We start from the raw sequence: 15,253 nt of genomic DNA, 5'->3' as shown, positions 1-15,253 counted from the left end.
TTGGAGCAGGGCATGGAGGCAACACTTCAGCTCCAAACAGCAGTGGGGAGGATGCCAGGGAGCATGAGAGCTCCTGGAAGGTGGGAGGTTTGAGCTGCTTGAGAGTGGGGGCTCAGCCTGGGATCTGCAGGAGCAGAGCTGCAAAATCGGCTTTGCAAGACGCTTTGCAGAGCAGCTGATCAAATCTCGAGAAAGAATTTGATGTCTCTTTTAAAACGTGTTTTCAGACACTAATATCAGTGTCACCTCCAAATATGCTCACTTTTTTTTTCTTCTGAGGAGCTGATTTTCTACTTACTTTGCAAATTGATAGCATAAATTGCAGCCTGTTTAGTGACATGTTACCAAATAATTTTACTCTCATGAAAAATCACTTTGAACGGAGCATATCAGTCACACATGACAATCTCTTATCTCTGTGCGTTCCCATTTCCACCGAGTAACCTGGAAATTACATTCCATATTTGTTTAAAGGATGCCTGCACCTACATGTTGGAGCACAAGCAGCTTGTTTTGCTGAGGGCATCTAGAAGAATATTCCTGGTAGCTCCAGGCGGAGCTGAGAAACAGGATGGGATCGTGTCAGGGGTGTCAGTGCTGGTGTGAAATGGGTGAAAACTGGGTGTGAGTAATGGGACAATCTGTCAGCACTCCCCTGTCTGTGTTATTTTGGGGCTACCTTCTACACCAGAGGGCAAAGTGTGACTTTGGGCCTTTTTGGCTGCTGCTTCTGTTCAGTGATAAAACAAGTGGAACAGAAGGGAAAAATCTGTCAGTGGCGCTGGGTGTAGATGGCACTGTTTGGGGCTGGGAATAGCCATAAACATTTAAACGGGACACATTTAAATGTCACCAGCTCCTTTTCCAGAACATATCAGCTCTGATTTGTTGGGAGCTGTGGGACCAGTCCCACAGACTTATTGCGAGCACCAATTACTGGCTAAGGAGATAATAAGCTTAATTATCCAAACTCATTTTCCATTATGATTTAGGATGTCACTAATGCACATTCTCCTGCTGCATTACTGAGACTGTTCAGCTATTTCAGATTTTGTGGCTCCTTTCCCCAAGCATCTTAGTGCTGACAGCCTTCAGATTGTGGAATTCACCCCTGGACTTTAACCCTTTAATTTCTGCCTACACTTTTTCATGTGGCCAGAAGAATAGATCTGATGGTCCGGGCTGTGATGGGACATTGCAAAATAAATGGTTGAAATACCTTTTTTTCAGATTATGTTTTTTAGTCCAGGTAATTTTAAATTCTGGTTCCCAGCAAATTTGTGGGAAGAGTTTTTCCACCACTGTTGAACTTCAGGGAGAGGGCCAGGGCTCCGTGGCACACTTTGGGAGGAACAGGAAGGATGAGAATTGATGCCATTGCCTTTGGCAACAAAACTGCAGCATTGAGGTGCATCAGTAAAAATGAAGGATTAGAGTTTTTGTATTTAAATTTCAAGCAAACAGCAAACTAACGAAATGCATCCATCCAAAATTTAAATTGGCTTGCAGTGAGCCTCAGTTTAATGGGAACACTTCAGTTATGTCTGGGCTGTGGTACTTAGGAAGCTTGATTGAGATGAAGCTGACTTTGAGAGATCTATCCTTGTAATTTCAGCTAAAATTTAGATCAATTTAGTTTAAAAAGCTTCACTGCAACCTAAATTCCACTAGTGGGAAGATATTTCAATATAAATTTCACAAAACTTCTCTAAGAGAAGTTTAGAGAGTTTTGGAGGTAGAAAAAGCCTAAAAATCAAATATAGGATTTTTGAACACTAAAATTCTTCTGTTACCAAGTCAAAGAAAGAAGGGGGAGAATTTCCTGTGTAAAATGGGTTAAATACCAGTGCCTGGATGATCTGACCTGATTTAACATTGCTGATAGTGCAGATAGAAACAGGACTTTTCTTACAATTATAGAGATAATCATTCTACCAAAAAAATCTGAAGGAACAAAGCATTAGCTGTGCTCCTCATTTTCTGGATGCAAGCCAATTATAATCCATATTCTTGTCTTTATTTTTAATGTCATTGCAGTTCTTGGTGCTGCATTTTTAGGGATCTCATGGGCAAATTATTTGGGTTGTACATGGAGTTACTCCAATTTGTTCATCTGGTGTTTATAGAAGTGGGGATATAAGAAAAAGGTGGTTTGTGTTCATCACCGAGCAGAGCTGAGCTCCCTCCCTTCAGAGCTGGTCAGTTCTGTGGAAAGCAGAGATTTCTGTGGTATTGAGTGAGATGAAAAATCCTGGACTCTTAAATCTTCGGAGGCTCAATCAGCAAATATAAAAACATCCATTTCAGTGGAGAATTGCATGTTCAAATCAAATGAAAGGATATGGTTTGTTGAAAGGGGATTTATTAGACCTGAATATATTTTCTCTGGCCAAGATAGCTTCTCCCATGTGGAAGTCATGAGAAAGGATTTTCTTTTATTTCTTTTTCTTTTCAGATGGCTCTGATTAGGCGCCTAATGACTGTTGCCATTCTTGGTCAATCTGCTGTAATTCAATATTAGTGGAAAAATAAGGCACCTTTTTCCTTGCTCTTTGAAGATGAAAATGAGCCTTCTTCACCTCTTTTCTTTTACTCAGAGATTTTTTTTGTTGTGTGTGGGTTTGTTGGTTGGGTGTTTTTCCTCAGAAGATGAGCTGCTCTTTGGAAACAACAGTCTGCAAAGGAAATATATGTGTGATCAAAGCCCTCACCAATTACAGAGTTATTACTCTTTCTCCTGGGCTTTTGAATAAGAACTCAGTGTCCCTGTCTTTGTCAGCAGAGCTCGTGGCTGTGCTGCAGTGCCTGACATTTTCTATCCTGGAACCCTTTGGGGGAAATTCACAGTGATCTGCTCTGCCAGGGGTTTGCTCATATTAAGTTTAATTGTAACATCAGTGTTGTAGATCCTAATTGTGTCTCTCTGCTATTGCATTCAGGCACATGATAGACCTGGGTGGCTTGTGAAGATGAAAATAAATTCATTTTGTAATGAATTTACAGCTGTGCCAAACTACCCACTGCTGGCTGAGGCAGATGTGATTCTACAACCACAGTGGTATAAACCCTCTGCAATTCCCCAGGGACCAGAAATAATGAAACTTTCAGTGATGGTTTTAGTGATGTAGAATCATGTAAGGGGGTGCATTTGGGAGCAGGCAGATCTAGTGAGGCACTTCAGGAGGGGCTGCTCTCTCACCCATGTGTTTTCCAAGGAAGGCAGGACCCTCCTCCAGCCTTGTCCTTTGCCAGTTGCTGCTTTCCAGGCTCTGCCTTGGAAATCCCTCCTGGACAGGTCTCTGGGGTAAAGTGGCTCATCTGAGGGTGTGCAGGTGTAGGGCAGGGAGTGTGGCACTGTGTACTGCCAGTTCCTTTGCCCTTCCTTCCTCAGCTAAAAGAGCAGATTTTGGGACAATGGCTGTTTATTCTCGTGCTTCATGAGCATGCTTTACCTCATTTTCCCTCTCTTTCTTACACATGATCTAAAACCCTCAGCTGCTTTATCTTTCCCCAGAGAAATCCAGTGAATGGCTTGCATTGCCTCACCCATTATTAACACAGAAGTAGGTGAAACCTCTCTATATTCAGCTTAAATATGAAAGCTGGGTTTCAACCATCTGGGTTTTCCTAGAGGTATAGTCAAGTGAAATCTCTCCAAGCCTTGTTCTGCAGGGAAAATGAGGTTAACCTGTGACTGTGCAGCCAGAAACAAATTCCCCTGATCTTTGATGAGAAGTAGCAGGAGGAGAATGATTCTTATCTGGCAGAAGCCAAGAGATGCAAATGGTCTGCACCAAGCTCTGCTTTCCAGGTTGGTGGAGGGGCCCTTTCCTCACAGCTGTCTCCTGGTCACTGAATGATGCAGCTCCTTTATTTTTGCCCTGCTCTTCTTCTTTAGGCCTCTTCACCCACCTGAAGGCATGGGCCAGCTTTTTTAACCCCCCTTATTGTTTATTTTGCAGGCACTCCCCGAGGGCCAGACGGCGTCCTGGGACACGGCCAAGGAAGACGAGAACCGCAACAAGAACAGATATGGAAACATAATCTCCTGTAGGTGTAAATTCACATTAAACTGAGCATCCTGTGAGATCTTCCATGGGTGCAGTGGAGAAGGGTGTGTTTGAGAAGCTCACCAGGAGCTGGCTACCAGTGCTGAGCATTCCACCCATTTGTTACAGGCTTTATTCCTAGGATTTATTTTATGTAATGTTTTTTTAATCCTTATTTTTCATAACGTCATTGCATGATGTTACACATTTTCTACCTGTCTTGCTTTCTGCTTTAGGCTTGTAGCTTAAGGGCTAAATCCTTTTGTCACTTTTTATGTGATGATGTACATTTTCTGTCAATTTTCACTACAAAATCCAGAGCTTCCAGTGCCACAGAAGGGAGCCCAAAGGAGCTGCAGATAAATCAGATTTTTAGCTGTGACTCAGAGGTTTTCTCCTTCCTTGTGGGCAGTAGCCAGTGGAGCAGTCACTGCTTGTCCCCAGAGAGCTGGTTTGAAGGATGGAACAAGCTTAACTTCTGCCTCAAGATCCTACTAAGGGAACTGAAAATGCACCAAAACTTCTTGCCTTACTTCTTTCAGTGATCAGTTCCTGTTGGTGTTACAGGAATATCAATACCTAGCAGAACTGCAGGGCAGGGAAGGCTCCATAAAACCCTTTAGGTCAGCTTTATTCTCCAAAGCAGGACTAAATTCACCTTCCTCATTTTTGTCAGATATTTGTAAAGCCTCTTACAAAATTGCTCACCAAAACTGAGCTTCCCACAAGCTCTCCAGGCAGTTCCTCAGTGTTTCATTATTCCTGACAATGACTGGGGAGAGGAGGTGTGAGAATTAATTCTTTTCAAGGGCTCCTGAGCCACATCAAGTTGAAGAAGCCACGCTTGAAACCATCAGAACAAGAAATCAGAATATAAATGAATGTGCCATAGATTTTCATGACTGGGAAAATCTATAGAATGCTCTAAGAGCAAAATTAAGTCATGCTGAGTGATTTATTTCATACTGTATTTTTTCTTGTGTTAAAAAATTTATTTCTTGTAGAACAAATAGATTTTACTAAAACATTTTTTAAAACCAAGAATAATACACCAAAAAAGCACCAAACTAAAACAGCAACAACAGCAACAAAAACCCAACTTCTTCATAAAGAAACCTCAAAACTTCACCTCACACATAACTACTCCTCTCTTTGAAGCCTTGAAATAAATGATTCATGTGCCAGTTTTGGGGAATGACACAGAACATCTCAATTCAGGTCCCCTGTGGTAAAGATGAAGGAATCTGGAAATGAAGATTGAAGTTTGTGAGCCCTGATGTGATCCCAGTTCTGCTGCTGGCTCTGTGTGGTTGTGAGCTGGTCACCAAGTTCACCAGTGCTCTCTATCCATGAGGAACATGGAAGTGACACTACTGGAATATCACAATTAGCATGGAAGTTTTCTTCCTCAATTTCTGCTCCACCTCGCTGTGAACTCCCTGTGTCCTAGTGGCAAAGAGAGACATCCATTAGAGGCTCTAATTTACCTGTCTATACAATTAACTCCAATCAAATGGGTCTAAGACAGATGAATTGTCCAGCTGTAAACACTGGATTGAAAGTGGAAGTGCCATGGTATGATATGAGGAAGGAAATGTGAATGACCTTGTTCCTCTGTATGATTTTGAGGAAGCACTTGGCATAATTCAAAAGCAAAGATAAAAAGAGGCAGAACTGTGCAAAAGTTTCCATCTCATTTATGTTGGAGGTGGTCATGAAGAAAACCTTGAACTCCAAGTGAAATGTGAGGAGTTCAAGAAGCAAAATCAAGGAAGATAAATGGGATGTTATCTAAAGAGAAGGTGTTCACAAAGACAAATTGTTGTCTAACGAAGAGTGACGCAAGCCTTTGGCTCTGGGTATAAATACAGCAGCACTGCAGATAGGAGGTGATGAACTTCAATAAGGGAATGCAAAATGTAATCAGAGCTAAGGAACAAGAATCTGCGTGGTGTAAAGTGTCAGAAAAGGAGCTCAAGTTTGAGGACTGTTGGGAAAGATTGCAGAATGGGGCTGAGAGGGTGGAATGGGCTTTCTTGTCTTCAAATATTTATCAGAACGAAGAGTTTGAGAAGGAGACAAGGGCTCTTTTAAAAGACAGCAAGGAGAATTTAGAAATATACAATAGAGATATTGAGAAGGCTCAGAAGAGAGAAGAAAAGAAGGATGCCTAAGGAAGGAGAACATTATTCATCAGATGTTTTGTAAAACTATTGCAAAGTTATCAGCTGAGCCTGGAGCCAGACCCCACTGGTGAGCAAGTTGGGCAAACTCCCTGAGTAAAGTCAGGGGCAGGATCCAGAGCAGAGGATGGAGAGCAGAGCTGAGAATAGCAGGGCAGTGACTCCCTCCAGGCAGGCCAGGAAAACAAATTGTGCTCTGTGGGTTCAAACTGGGCACAAGCCTGAGCAGAGGAGGTGGAGCACAGTTACACCCTGAGCTGTTCTGTTGTACTTTAGTGGTAGTGGCTGGTGAAACCCAGAGCAGGCACTGGTTCCCCTGGCAGTTTATTTGGTGAAAGGCTGCACATGGCAATTAACATTATTTATTTAACCCCAGCTGCCATTTCAGCACTCCTGGAATGACAAATCCCCTGCCTTTTGGGGAGTGAATTGCAAAGTCAGGTTTTGATCTGACTTCTGCAGTGGCTTCAGAGACTGCTGTTAAAATGTGGGTTTGTAAGCCCTGGCAATGAGTAGCATTGCTCAGTGAATCACAGCAGATTAGATCTTGTCTTTACAGCCCCATGGGTTACAGGACTGTTTTACTGGCTCACTGCTCTCCCAGAGCTGCATTAACATCCTGCCTCTCTCTGAAAACCTGGATCACACTGCCAGCCCCAACACCTGCTCTTCTACATTGCAAACCAAAGCTGCAGACCAGCCTGAGAGATGATCTGTTCATTCAGGGAACGAGAACTCAAAGAGCTCTCCCAGCTCCTCATGGCTCCCTCCCATCTGTACCAGTTTCTGGAGCAAGGGAAAAGCTGAGCAGTGAATTTGGGACCTGCATGACCACAGAAATCCACTGTGGATGGTGGGAAACTGCAGACAGACTTACCATGCTGAAGGAAACTATCTTGCTTGGACCTTTTATTATGTGAACAGAGTCCATGAGCTTTGCTCCCACACTTTTATAAAAGCTGTACAAACAAAGGCAGTTGTGGAGATGCCAGATTTTTCTTTAGGGGGCAAGCGTAGGCAGTGTACCCATTTATGTGCTGAAGCAAAATGATTTAATTCTGCTTTAGGGCCCAGATATTGAGACCTTCAAAGAGCATCAGAAAGTGATTGTTGGAGGAGTGATGTTGAGCTGAATCTATTACATGAGAAGAGAAAATGTCCAGAAGCTATATGGGACCTTTGGTTCTATTTGATTTCTCTCCATCTTGCCCAGATTTAGAACCATTACCTTACAGGAGAATAAAAACTCTCCGAGGAGAGCTGAGGATGAGAAGAAGTAGGATTGTATTTTGGTTCAGCTGATGGACAGCACTTTCTGTGCCTTTCTTTTTCCCACTGAGGCACCCTGGATTTGAAGTCTCATGATGGTCCTCTAAAAACTGTGGAGCTGGTGACAAAAAGAGAATAGAGAAATCTGCTTTGTTTCCTTCATGCTCTGACTGCCCCATGCTTTGGGTTAGAAAACTGTGAATTAATCAGAGAATTTTGGGGTGGAAGAGATGAAGAAGTTTTCAGCTGGCACACAGGTGGAGAGCACTTCTTGCCCACAGAGAGGGATAAGGCATGAAATAAAAAACCTACATGGGATTCCAGACTGGTTTGGGTTGGAAGGGACCTTAAGGCTCATCCATCCCCTGGGCAGGGACACCTCCCACTGTCCAGGCTGCTCCAAGCCCTGTCCAACCTGGCCTGGGACACTGCCAGAGACAGCTTGTGCCAGTGCCTGACACCAGTATTGCATTTAGAACAGAAATCTTCCAACTTCCACACATTTTTATTCCATGATTCCTTCTGTAGTGCCTAAACTCTTGCACATCTGTGTGATCTCAGAATCCTGGCAGGTGGGATTTATCACACCTGGGCACATCCCAGGGTCAGTGGGGCACAGGGGGGAGCACAAAAAAGGATAAATCACCCTTTGGTCCCAGAGCTGGGCTGAGTCTCCAGAGCTGTCTGTGTCTCCCCATTCCTGTGGGGGGAATCCTGACAGAGCTGTGTAATGTTTGGATGGCAAAAGTTGTGTGAGATTATTCCAGTGCTGGTGTCAAAATGAGACGTGGAAAAATTGCAATGATACTTCAAATGATCGCTAATGGGAATTTTGACAGGAGTTTTAAACTGTAACAATTTTGTGCTAAAATGGAAGCACCGAGCTTTTCAGTGAAATTCGTGTCATTTTTGAAGTCTGTTTTAAGACCAATTTTCAGTCAAACGACTCTTTATATAAATTTAGAGCTCTGCTAACTTGCAGGACTGGAGTAAGAGGGGAGAAATAAAACCATTTACACATTTGTTAAGGTTTTTTCTATTTTTTTTGTGGTCCTGAATGCAACTTTTTTTCCCTGTTTTCCCCTCAATTTTTAATGTTTCTTAGAGTCCATTTTCAATGCACAGGGATATGATGTCTGATAAATTTAGTGAAGAGTTGAGCAACACTTCATTTCAGTCTGCCAAGAATGCTGTGTCCTTGGCTAGAGGAGTCCAGTGGAAAAGGAGGAGAATCAGAAATAAGTCTTAACCATTGGGAGAAATATAATAAAGGCATTTGCTGTTCTTTAAATGGCCCTTTAAAGTCTGTAGGCAAAAAATCTAAGTACAAAATCCTTACTACTAAGAGCATAATAATTTGCTTTTTTTTTTTTTTCCTTAAGTCAAATCCTGAAGGTTTTTTTGTTGTTGTTTAAAAAAGAGATTTGCAAGGGAACTTATTTTATGAACTTTTATCCAGACTGTTCTCCTAAACTTTGGAACAAGGTTAAAGATACCATTAAGACATCATTAATATTTTGTGTGCTTCACATATACATAGATTTTTTTTTTCTGCTGCACTGTTCTCACTTGTAAGAGCAATAAATCTCCCTCAGGAATTAATCTCATTTTAGTAAAATATGCAATGAAATATTTTGAATTCTGTCCTCCGAAAGCAAAGTTCAGCTTAAAGCATTTTTCATTTGGTCCCAAAATATGATTAGACCTGAATGTCTCCTTTTAAAAACAACAAAAAATAGCATTAATCTTCAGTTAAATTTCATCTTTTATGTTTTTTTCCCATATTTGGTTTCAAAAATAAAAAGAGAAAAAGGCAAACAGAACAACACTTTTTTTGCACCTACAGAGCATCTTTTCCTTAGCCACACTTATCCATAATTGCCTGAAATCATGGAGTCTGCTTCCCAGGTCTTCCCCATTCAGCTCCCTCTGGATGTATTCATCCTGCCTGGTTTCACTTTCTGTCCAAAGAGGGGCTCAAAGTGCGGAAACCTGATTTTGATGTTTGGCTCCATTAAATGAAGAGAGGCAAGTGCTTCCTCCAGGGTTATTCAGTGTGTCCCTCATTAAAAATGGACCTGAGATTCTTCTCCCCTGCCATTTGGGGCATTTTTTGTCTCATAATTTTTGGTTCTGTCGTTGCAATGAGTTGAGACTTCCACAGTGGTGTTCTCTTGGGAGGAGTCAGTAAATGTTCTCCTCCCAGGCATTTGCTCCAGGGTTTGCTTTTTCTTTGCTTTTGTTCCGTGTGGCTCCTAACAAGCTGAGTTTGCTGCTGGAATTGCAAGTGTGAAATTGTCTGCGGGAGTTTCCCTGTATTTCATCCCCATGTCCGGTTTAATCAGCTCTTTGTCTGTCTTTGTGAATTGCTCTAAGTATAAATTCTTTTGTTGTCTGTCTAACCACATGATTTACTGGGACTCCTCGTGCAGCTGCCTTGAGTGCAGGTAATTGGGAACATCAGCACTCGGAGAAATATTCCCCCTTCCCTGAGTCTACAAAGGTTATATGTATTAATACAAATATAGCAAAGCTTTTGATGGATTCACCTGCAAAGAACCCTCTTTGAATGCAGATATGGGATTTGATAAATGCAGCAATGTGGTTGTATTTTTTTTGGGTGTGTAAATCTCACCCAAAGGCTGAACAGAGTGGAATCATTCCTTTACATGGCCGAATGAATATTTAATATATATCCAAGTCTTGGTTTTCAGAACTGCTCACACATCTGTCTTTACAATTATTATCTGATTCTACATTTAATTAAGACATGACTAAACCCCTTTTGACTAAGTTACTGCAGAATCACACCTCATATTTTTATGTTTCATTGCTATGATTCTTTTTAATTGAATGTAAATCATGCTTGGGCCTGTGTTCTGCAAAGTGCTGCTAAACATTAATGCTGCTCTGACTGAGAACTGTGCTCCACAGAGCTGGTAGGGAGGAAATAAACTTAATGGACTCGATATTATATTTCTTTTAAAAAATCATTTAAAAATGAGCACAGCATGGCCAGCAGTGACCCCCATAACCCAGTAGCCTCTGCCAAGCAAGTGGCCCTTAGAAGCAGTTCTGCAATTAACTGCATGCCAGTGCTGGGATTGCCAGAGCAAATCACATCAGCAGCCTGGCTCTGGAGTATCTCCTGTGACAGAGCCCAGCACCAGCTGTTCCACAGAAAGATCAAAATATTCCCCTGGTGGAAAATCATGACATAATCTGCCCACTGGGGTAGTTCCTTTCTGCCTCTGAACCGTGGAGCATGCTGGGCGATTAAAAGATTGATCTCTGCTATTTTATTGCCTTATCTAAAGAAACTTTGAATCTCCTCAAAAATATGAACATTTCTGATTTTGTTGGTTTTTTCCATCACTGCCTCGATGCCATTTTGCTGCTGTGATTTCTGTGGGTTACATAAAGGAATGTTGCTCTGATTTAATTTGTATTTCCTTCCAGTTTCTGGTTTTTTACATTTCTTATTTGCAGGGTTTCATTGCCATTTTACCCTCCTTAATCTTTTAGATCTCTGTTGTGATCTGTTTAATTATGTCCTGGTCTTGTCAGTTTTAGCTCTTGCCTCAGTTTCCATCGATCAGATGAAGCCAAGGGAGTTTGTAGCTTCCAAGCAGGAAAATGGTTTTTGTCATGGAGATACACCTTGCAAAGATCTGTCCTAAACCTCCCAAACCAGGGAGCTGTCTCAAATCTCCATAAGGATTATGGTGACAGCAATGAATTTCATGAATACGACTAATTAAAGGATCTAAACATTACATCTTAAACACAAAACAAAGGGCTTGTAGCAACAGGGATACATGTGATGTTATTCCATTTTTTATTATTGTAAGTATTCAATTATTCAATCACCATGGTGGGACTGCAGGCCTGGAGTTGCACTTTGTGTGTCCCTTTCAGCTCAGGGCATTCTATAATGCCACAACACCAGCCCTGCAGGACTCAGCAGGTACAACAGACCCCTTAGAAACTCCCTTTTATCGTTACTGTCACTTTCTCTCCTTTCCTTCCTTCAGATGATCACTCAAGAGTGAGATTGCAGCTGCTGGATGGGGACCCTCACTCTGACTACATCAACGCCAATTACATCGACGTAAGGCTCCTGCACACCCCCTGTGACAAACCCCTGTGACAAACCCCTGTGACAAACCCCTGAGACAAACCCCTGAGACAAACCCCTGTGACAAACCCCTGAGACAAACCCCTGTGACAAACCCCTGAGACAAGCCTGCTTGGGAGTTTGGTGCCTCTGACACAGGAACAGGCTGTGTATCTGATGTGAATGACAGCTGAACGTTGTACAAACATTGTGTTGTGACAGGGAGAAGGTTCTCAGTCTCCTGTTTATTTAGTCTGACCAGTGTGGACAGATGGAGGTTTCCTGTGTTTGACAGATCCACCAGCATAAGTGGGACAGGGGCTAAATGATGGATGCAGAAATCAATATCAGCCCCTCACTGTGGCATTAATAGATATCAGAGATTTGCCATCTACTCCCAAAGTTGTGGTGCAGAAGGCATGTATGCAAACAGATTGATTTTTTTAAAGTGTTATAAAATGACATTGGAGAAGCAGCCTCTGTCTCACACAGAGTGATCCAATGTACATGCATTTCTTGAATGCAGCTCTTAAAATAGTTTTTTGAAAGGATAAAAGATGCCCTCAGAATTTTCACAGAGACAAAGTCATACCTTTCTTTTTACAAACTAAAAGATGCAGTCTTTTGCCTGTCTCTTTTCAGTGTTACCCTCAGGTTGTGTTTCTTTGTGGAAATAGTTAAAAATGTCCCATTCCTGTCCTAGGCATGAATAGATTGTGTTATTCACATCACAAGTGAGGGAGATGCTCTCACTTAAAATCTCTCAGGACAACCCAGTTGTCCCTTCATTCATTCATTCATTCATTCATTCATTCATTCATTCATTCATTCATTCACTCATTCCATAACCAGTTAGTTATAATATATTACATAATTATATACACTGACCAGAGGGCAGCAGTTGGTACCTGGAAAGTATCAAATCCCTGGTGGGCTGTGTCTGAGCTGTGATCTCACAGACACTCATCTATTTTCTTTTTTTTTCCAGGGGTACCATCGGCCTCGCCATTACATTGCAACTCAAGGCAAGTTCACTCTTGTATGTCTAAATATTTGTAAATCCACTGCTGGTTTACACTGTTGTAGGAGCTTTTTATGGGGTGATATCATCTGTTTTGGGGAACATGTGAAAATTTGTTATATGGGCAAAAGAGGGGAGGATATAGAATTTTCCAAGATCTTTATGGCACTCAAAAGCTCAGCTGCAGGAATAAATAGGAAATAAGCCCCAGACTTACAGGTGGCAGTACAGCCTAGAATGTGTTATTTGTCCATGAAATGTGAGAGGACAGCTACAGGGGACTTGGTGTGTGTTGGGTTTACCGTGCTTGAGGTGGGCAGTGTGAATAAGCTGACTGATGGGCCTTTAGGGGGGAATGAGTAGGAAATGCATTTGAACACCACCTCTAAGTCACTTGATGAGTTTCCTGTAAGAAAGGAAATAAAGTCAGGGAGAAGCTCTAGACTGACAAACCTCTTGTGAGCACTGGTTGGTTGGCTATTGGAACCTGACATTTTTCTGGGAGAAACTTCAGAAAAGAGCTAATTTCTGCATGTTTCCTTCCTCTTTCATAATTAATCAGTATTGAACTGTGAAATGGTGTGCTGCATCAGGTGAATTACAACACAGCCTTCATACAGGTTCAGTGTGGGGTCCATCCTTGTCCCATCACTCATTCAGAGTCACCTCCTGTTGCCACTGTGCTGGAGCCTTCAAAACCTGCTGTGAGGAGGGGTCTGACCTCCCAGAGAGCTCCAGGTTGTTGGTGTCTGTAACCATGAATGACAGAGGGATGCTCTCAGAGAGAGCAGGATCCTGTGGGAACAGGACAGTGGCTGGAAGGGGTTCTTGGCATTCCATGCACTCTTTTGAGATTTCCTTTTTTCTTCTCTCCTGCCCCAGGGCCGATGCAGGAGACAGTGAAGGATTTCTGGAGAATGATTTGGCAAGAAAACTCCGCGAGTGTTGTCATGGTCACCAACCTGGTGGAGGTGGGCAGGGTAAGGTGCCCCTGCCAATGTGCAAAGCCAGACCAGGGCTGAGTTTAACACAGAGCTGCTGCTCAGGAGAGCTCAGCAGCAAAATGCCTTTTGCTTCCTGCAGGAAGGGAATGAATTCAGCCACTCTGGGGTTTTCTGTAAAATGCTGGATTCTGTAATACTTAGCTGCTTCCCTTCTAGACTAATAAGGATTGTGTTCCTGCTGTAAGTCTGGGCTTTGGCACAGTTATACAAATTTATGCTAGCTCAGAAGTTGTCTCATTCCTCAGTACAGAAAGAAAAATGTACTTCTGTAATAGTTATTCCTTATCTGATGATTTGAATACTCCTCTAAAAATCCAGAGGAGTGAGGATGTGTGACTGGTACGCCAGCTATCAAAAGACCTCTTTACATGAGAGTAAAGCCTGGAGTTCCTGAGGTGGAGGTCTGAGGTCACTGTTCCTGGTGGTTGAGGTTTTTGTGCATCCTGGGACCACCCAGCAGTGTTGGCCTCCTAAACACCCATCAATTCCCTCACCTGGACTGACCTGGGCCAGACATTCCAGTGTCAGCACAAGGCAATTCCCAAAGCCCATCATGGAACCAAACCTGGATAACTCAAAAGGTGTAGGCTGGACCTCAGGAAATAAGAAGGCAGAATATCTGGAGTGGCTTTTTCTAGCATCGTTTTTGTTTTAGAGACATTTGCAGCCAGAAACTGGAATTCTTTAAAAATTTTGTCCTGATATTTGTCACTTTCCATTGCTTTGGTACTAAGAAAAATTTAAATTATCATTTACTCAAAGCCATTAGTAATTCAGTTGCTTTGTGTTTGATTTCCCTTAGATCTCATGGTTGAATGCCAGCTACTTCTGTTCATTTATTACTATTTATTCTATTTTACCTTCTACTGACACTTCAGTTTGAAATAAATGCTCCTGTGTAAAAGAAAAAACCCAAACAACAAAAAAGCCACAACAAATGTACATTAATCTTATTTAATATTTATAAAACCCCTTTCAATTATGACTGGAACTGGAACATGAAGCCTGCTTTGCAGCAGCTAATTGCTTCAGCTTTAGGTATTGTTCCACTCTTTCATGCTAGAGCATTTAATAACCTGATAGTCTTTGTTAGCCTAAATATCCCTTCTGGAGCTTCACAGCCTTGCTTTTATTTCTTCTGGTGGTTTTGCACATGGCTCCTAGAACTGGCTAAGCTGGGATATGTTTACCTGCTCAGGAGATTTTTCTCTTGAGTCTCCTAGTTGAAGCCTGTCCCAGCTGGTAAAATGCCAAGTTTGCATCCACATTTGATAAAGAAATCTCAAACAAATTTAGTGTCTCAGCATGTATCCCACACTCCCCATGAACTGAAAGTCTTTGGCTTAACAGAGAGATCTCAGAATTGCAGGAGCAGTAGCATGGGTTTTTCTCAAAAGGGATGGTGGTGGTGACTGTCAGGTGTTCTGTACATCTGATATGGGCCAGGCATGTTTGGAAATTCAATGAATATTTAAAAAAAAATCTAAATCCGTCATTTGCATTTGTATGGACAACAAAGGGAACTTTTTAAAAATCCTGCCTGTGGTTTCTATGTATGGTACAGGAATTTTGATCTAATTTATACAGTTAATTTTGGCAACAACATATCA

At 42.0% G+C, this 15,253-nt stretch overlaps 1 protein-coding gene across 9 annotated transcripts in view; it reads left to right on the top strand.

Moving 5' to 3' along the window:
• PTPRT (protein tyrosine phosphatase receptor type T) overlaps positions 1 to 15,253 on the top strand; it is a 450,791-nt gene that overhangs the window by 408,291 nt on the left and 27,247 nt on the right. For 8 of the 9 annotated variants that reach the window (XM_033075163.2, XM_033075164.2, XM_033075167.2 and 5 more), the window contains 4 exons: positions 3,963 to 4,050; positions 11,536 to 11,612; positions 12,607 to 12,643; positions 13,522 to 13,619. In XM_033075163.2, the coding sequence (XP_032931054.1) occupies positions 3,963 to 4,050; positions 11,536 to 11,612; positions 12,607 to 12,643; positions 13,522 to 13,619 (300 nt within the window). The remainder of the gene's footprint in view (positions 1 to 3,962; positions 4,051 to 11,535; positions 11,613 to 12,606; positions 12,644 to 13,521; positions 13,620 to 15,253) is intronic. The other variant, XM_033075162.2, reaches the window with a different exon arrangement.

The sequence above is a fragment of the Catharus ustulatus genome, chromosome 17, assembly GCF_009819885.2.
Source record: "Catharus ustulatus isolate bCatUst1 chromosome 17, bCatUst1.pri.v2, whole genome shotgun sequence".
NCBI classification, from domain to species: Eukaryota; Metazoa; Chordata; class Aves; order Passeriformes; family Turdidae; genus Catharus; species Catharus ustulatus.
Note: the sequence above shows the minus strand (reverse complement) of the source record. Positions and strands in the feature narration are given on the sequence as shown.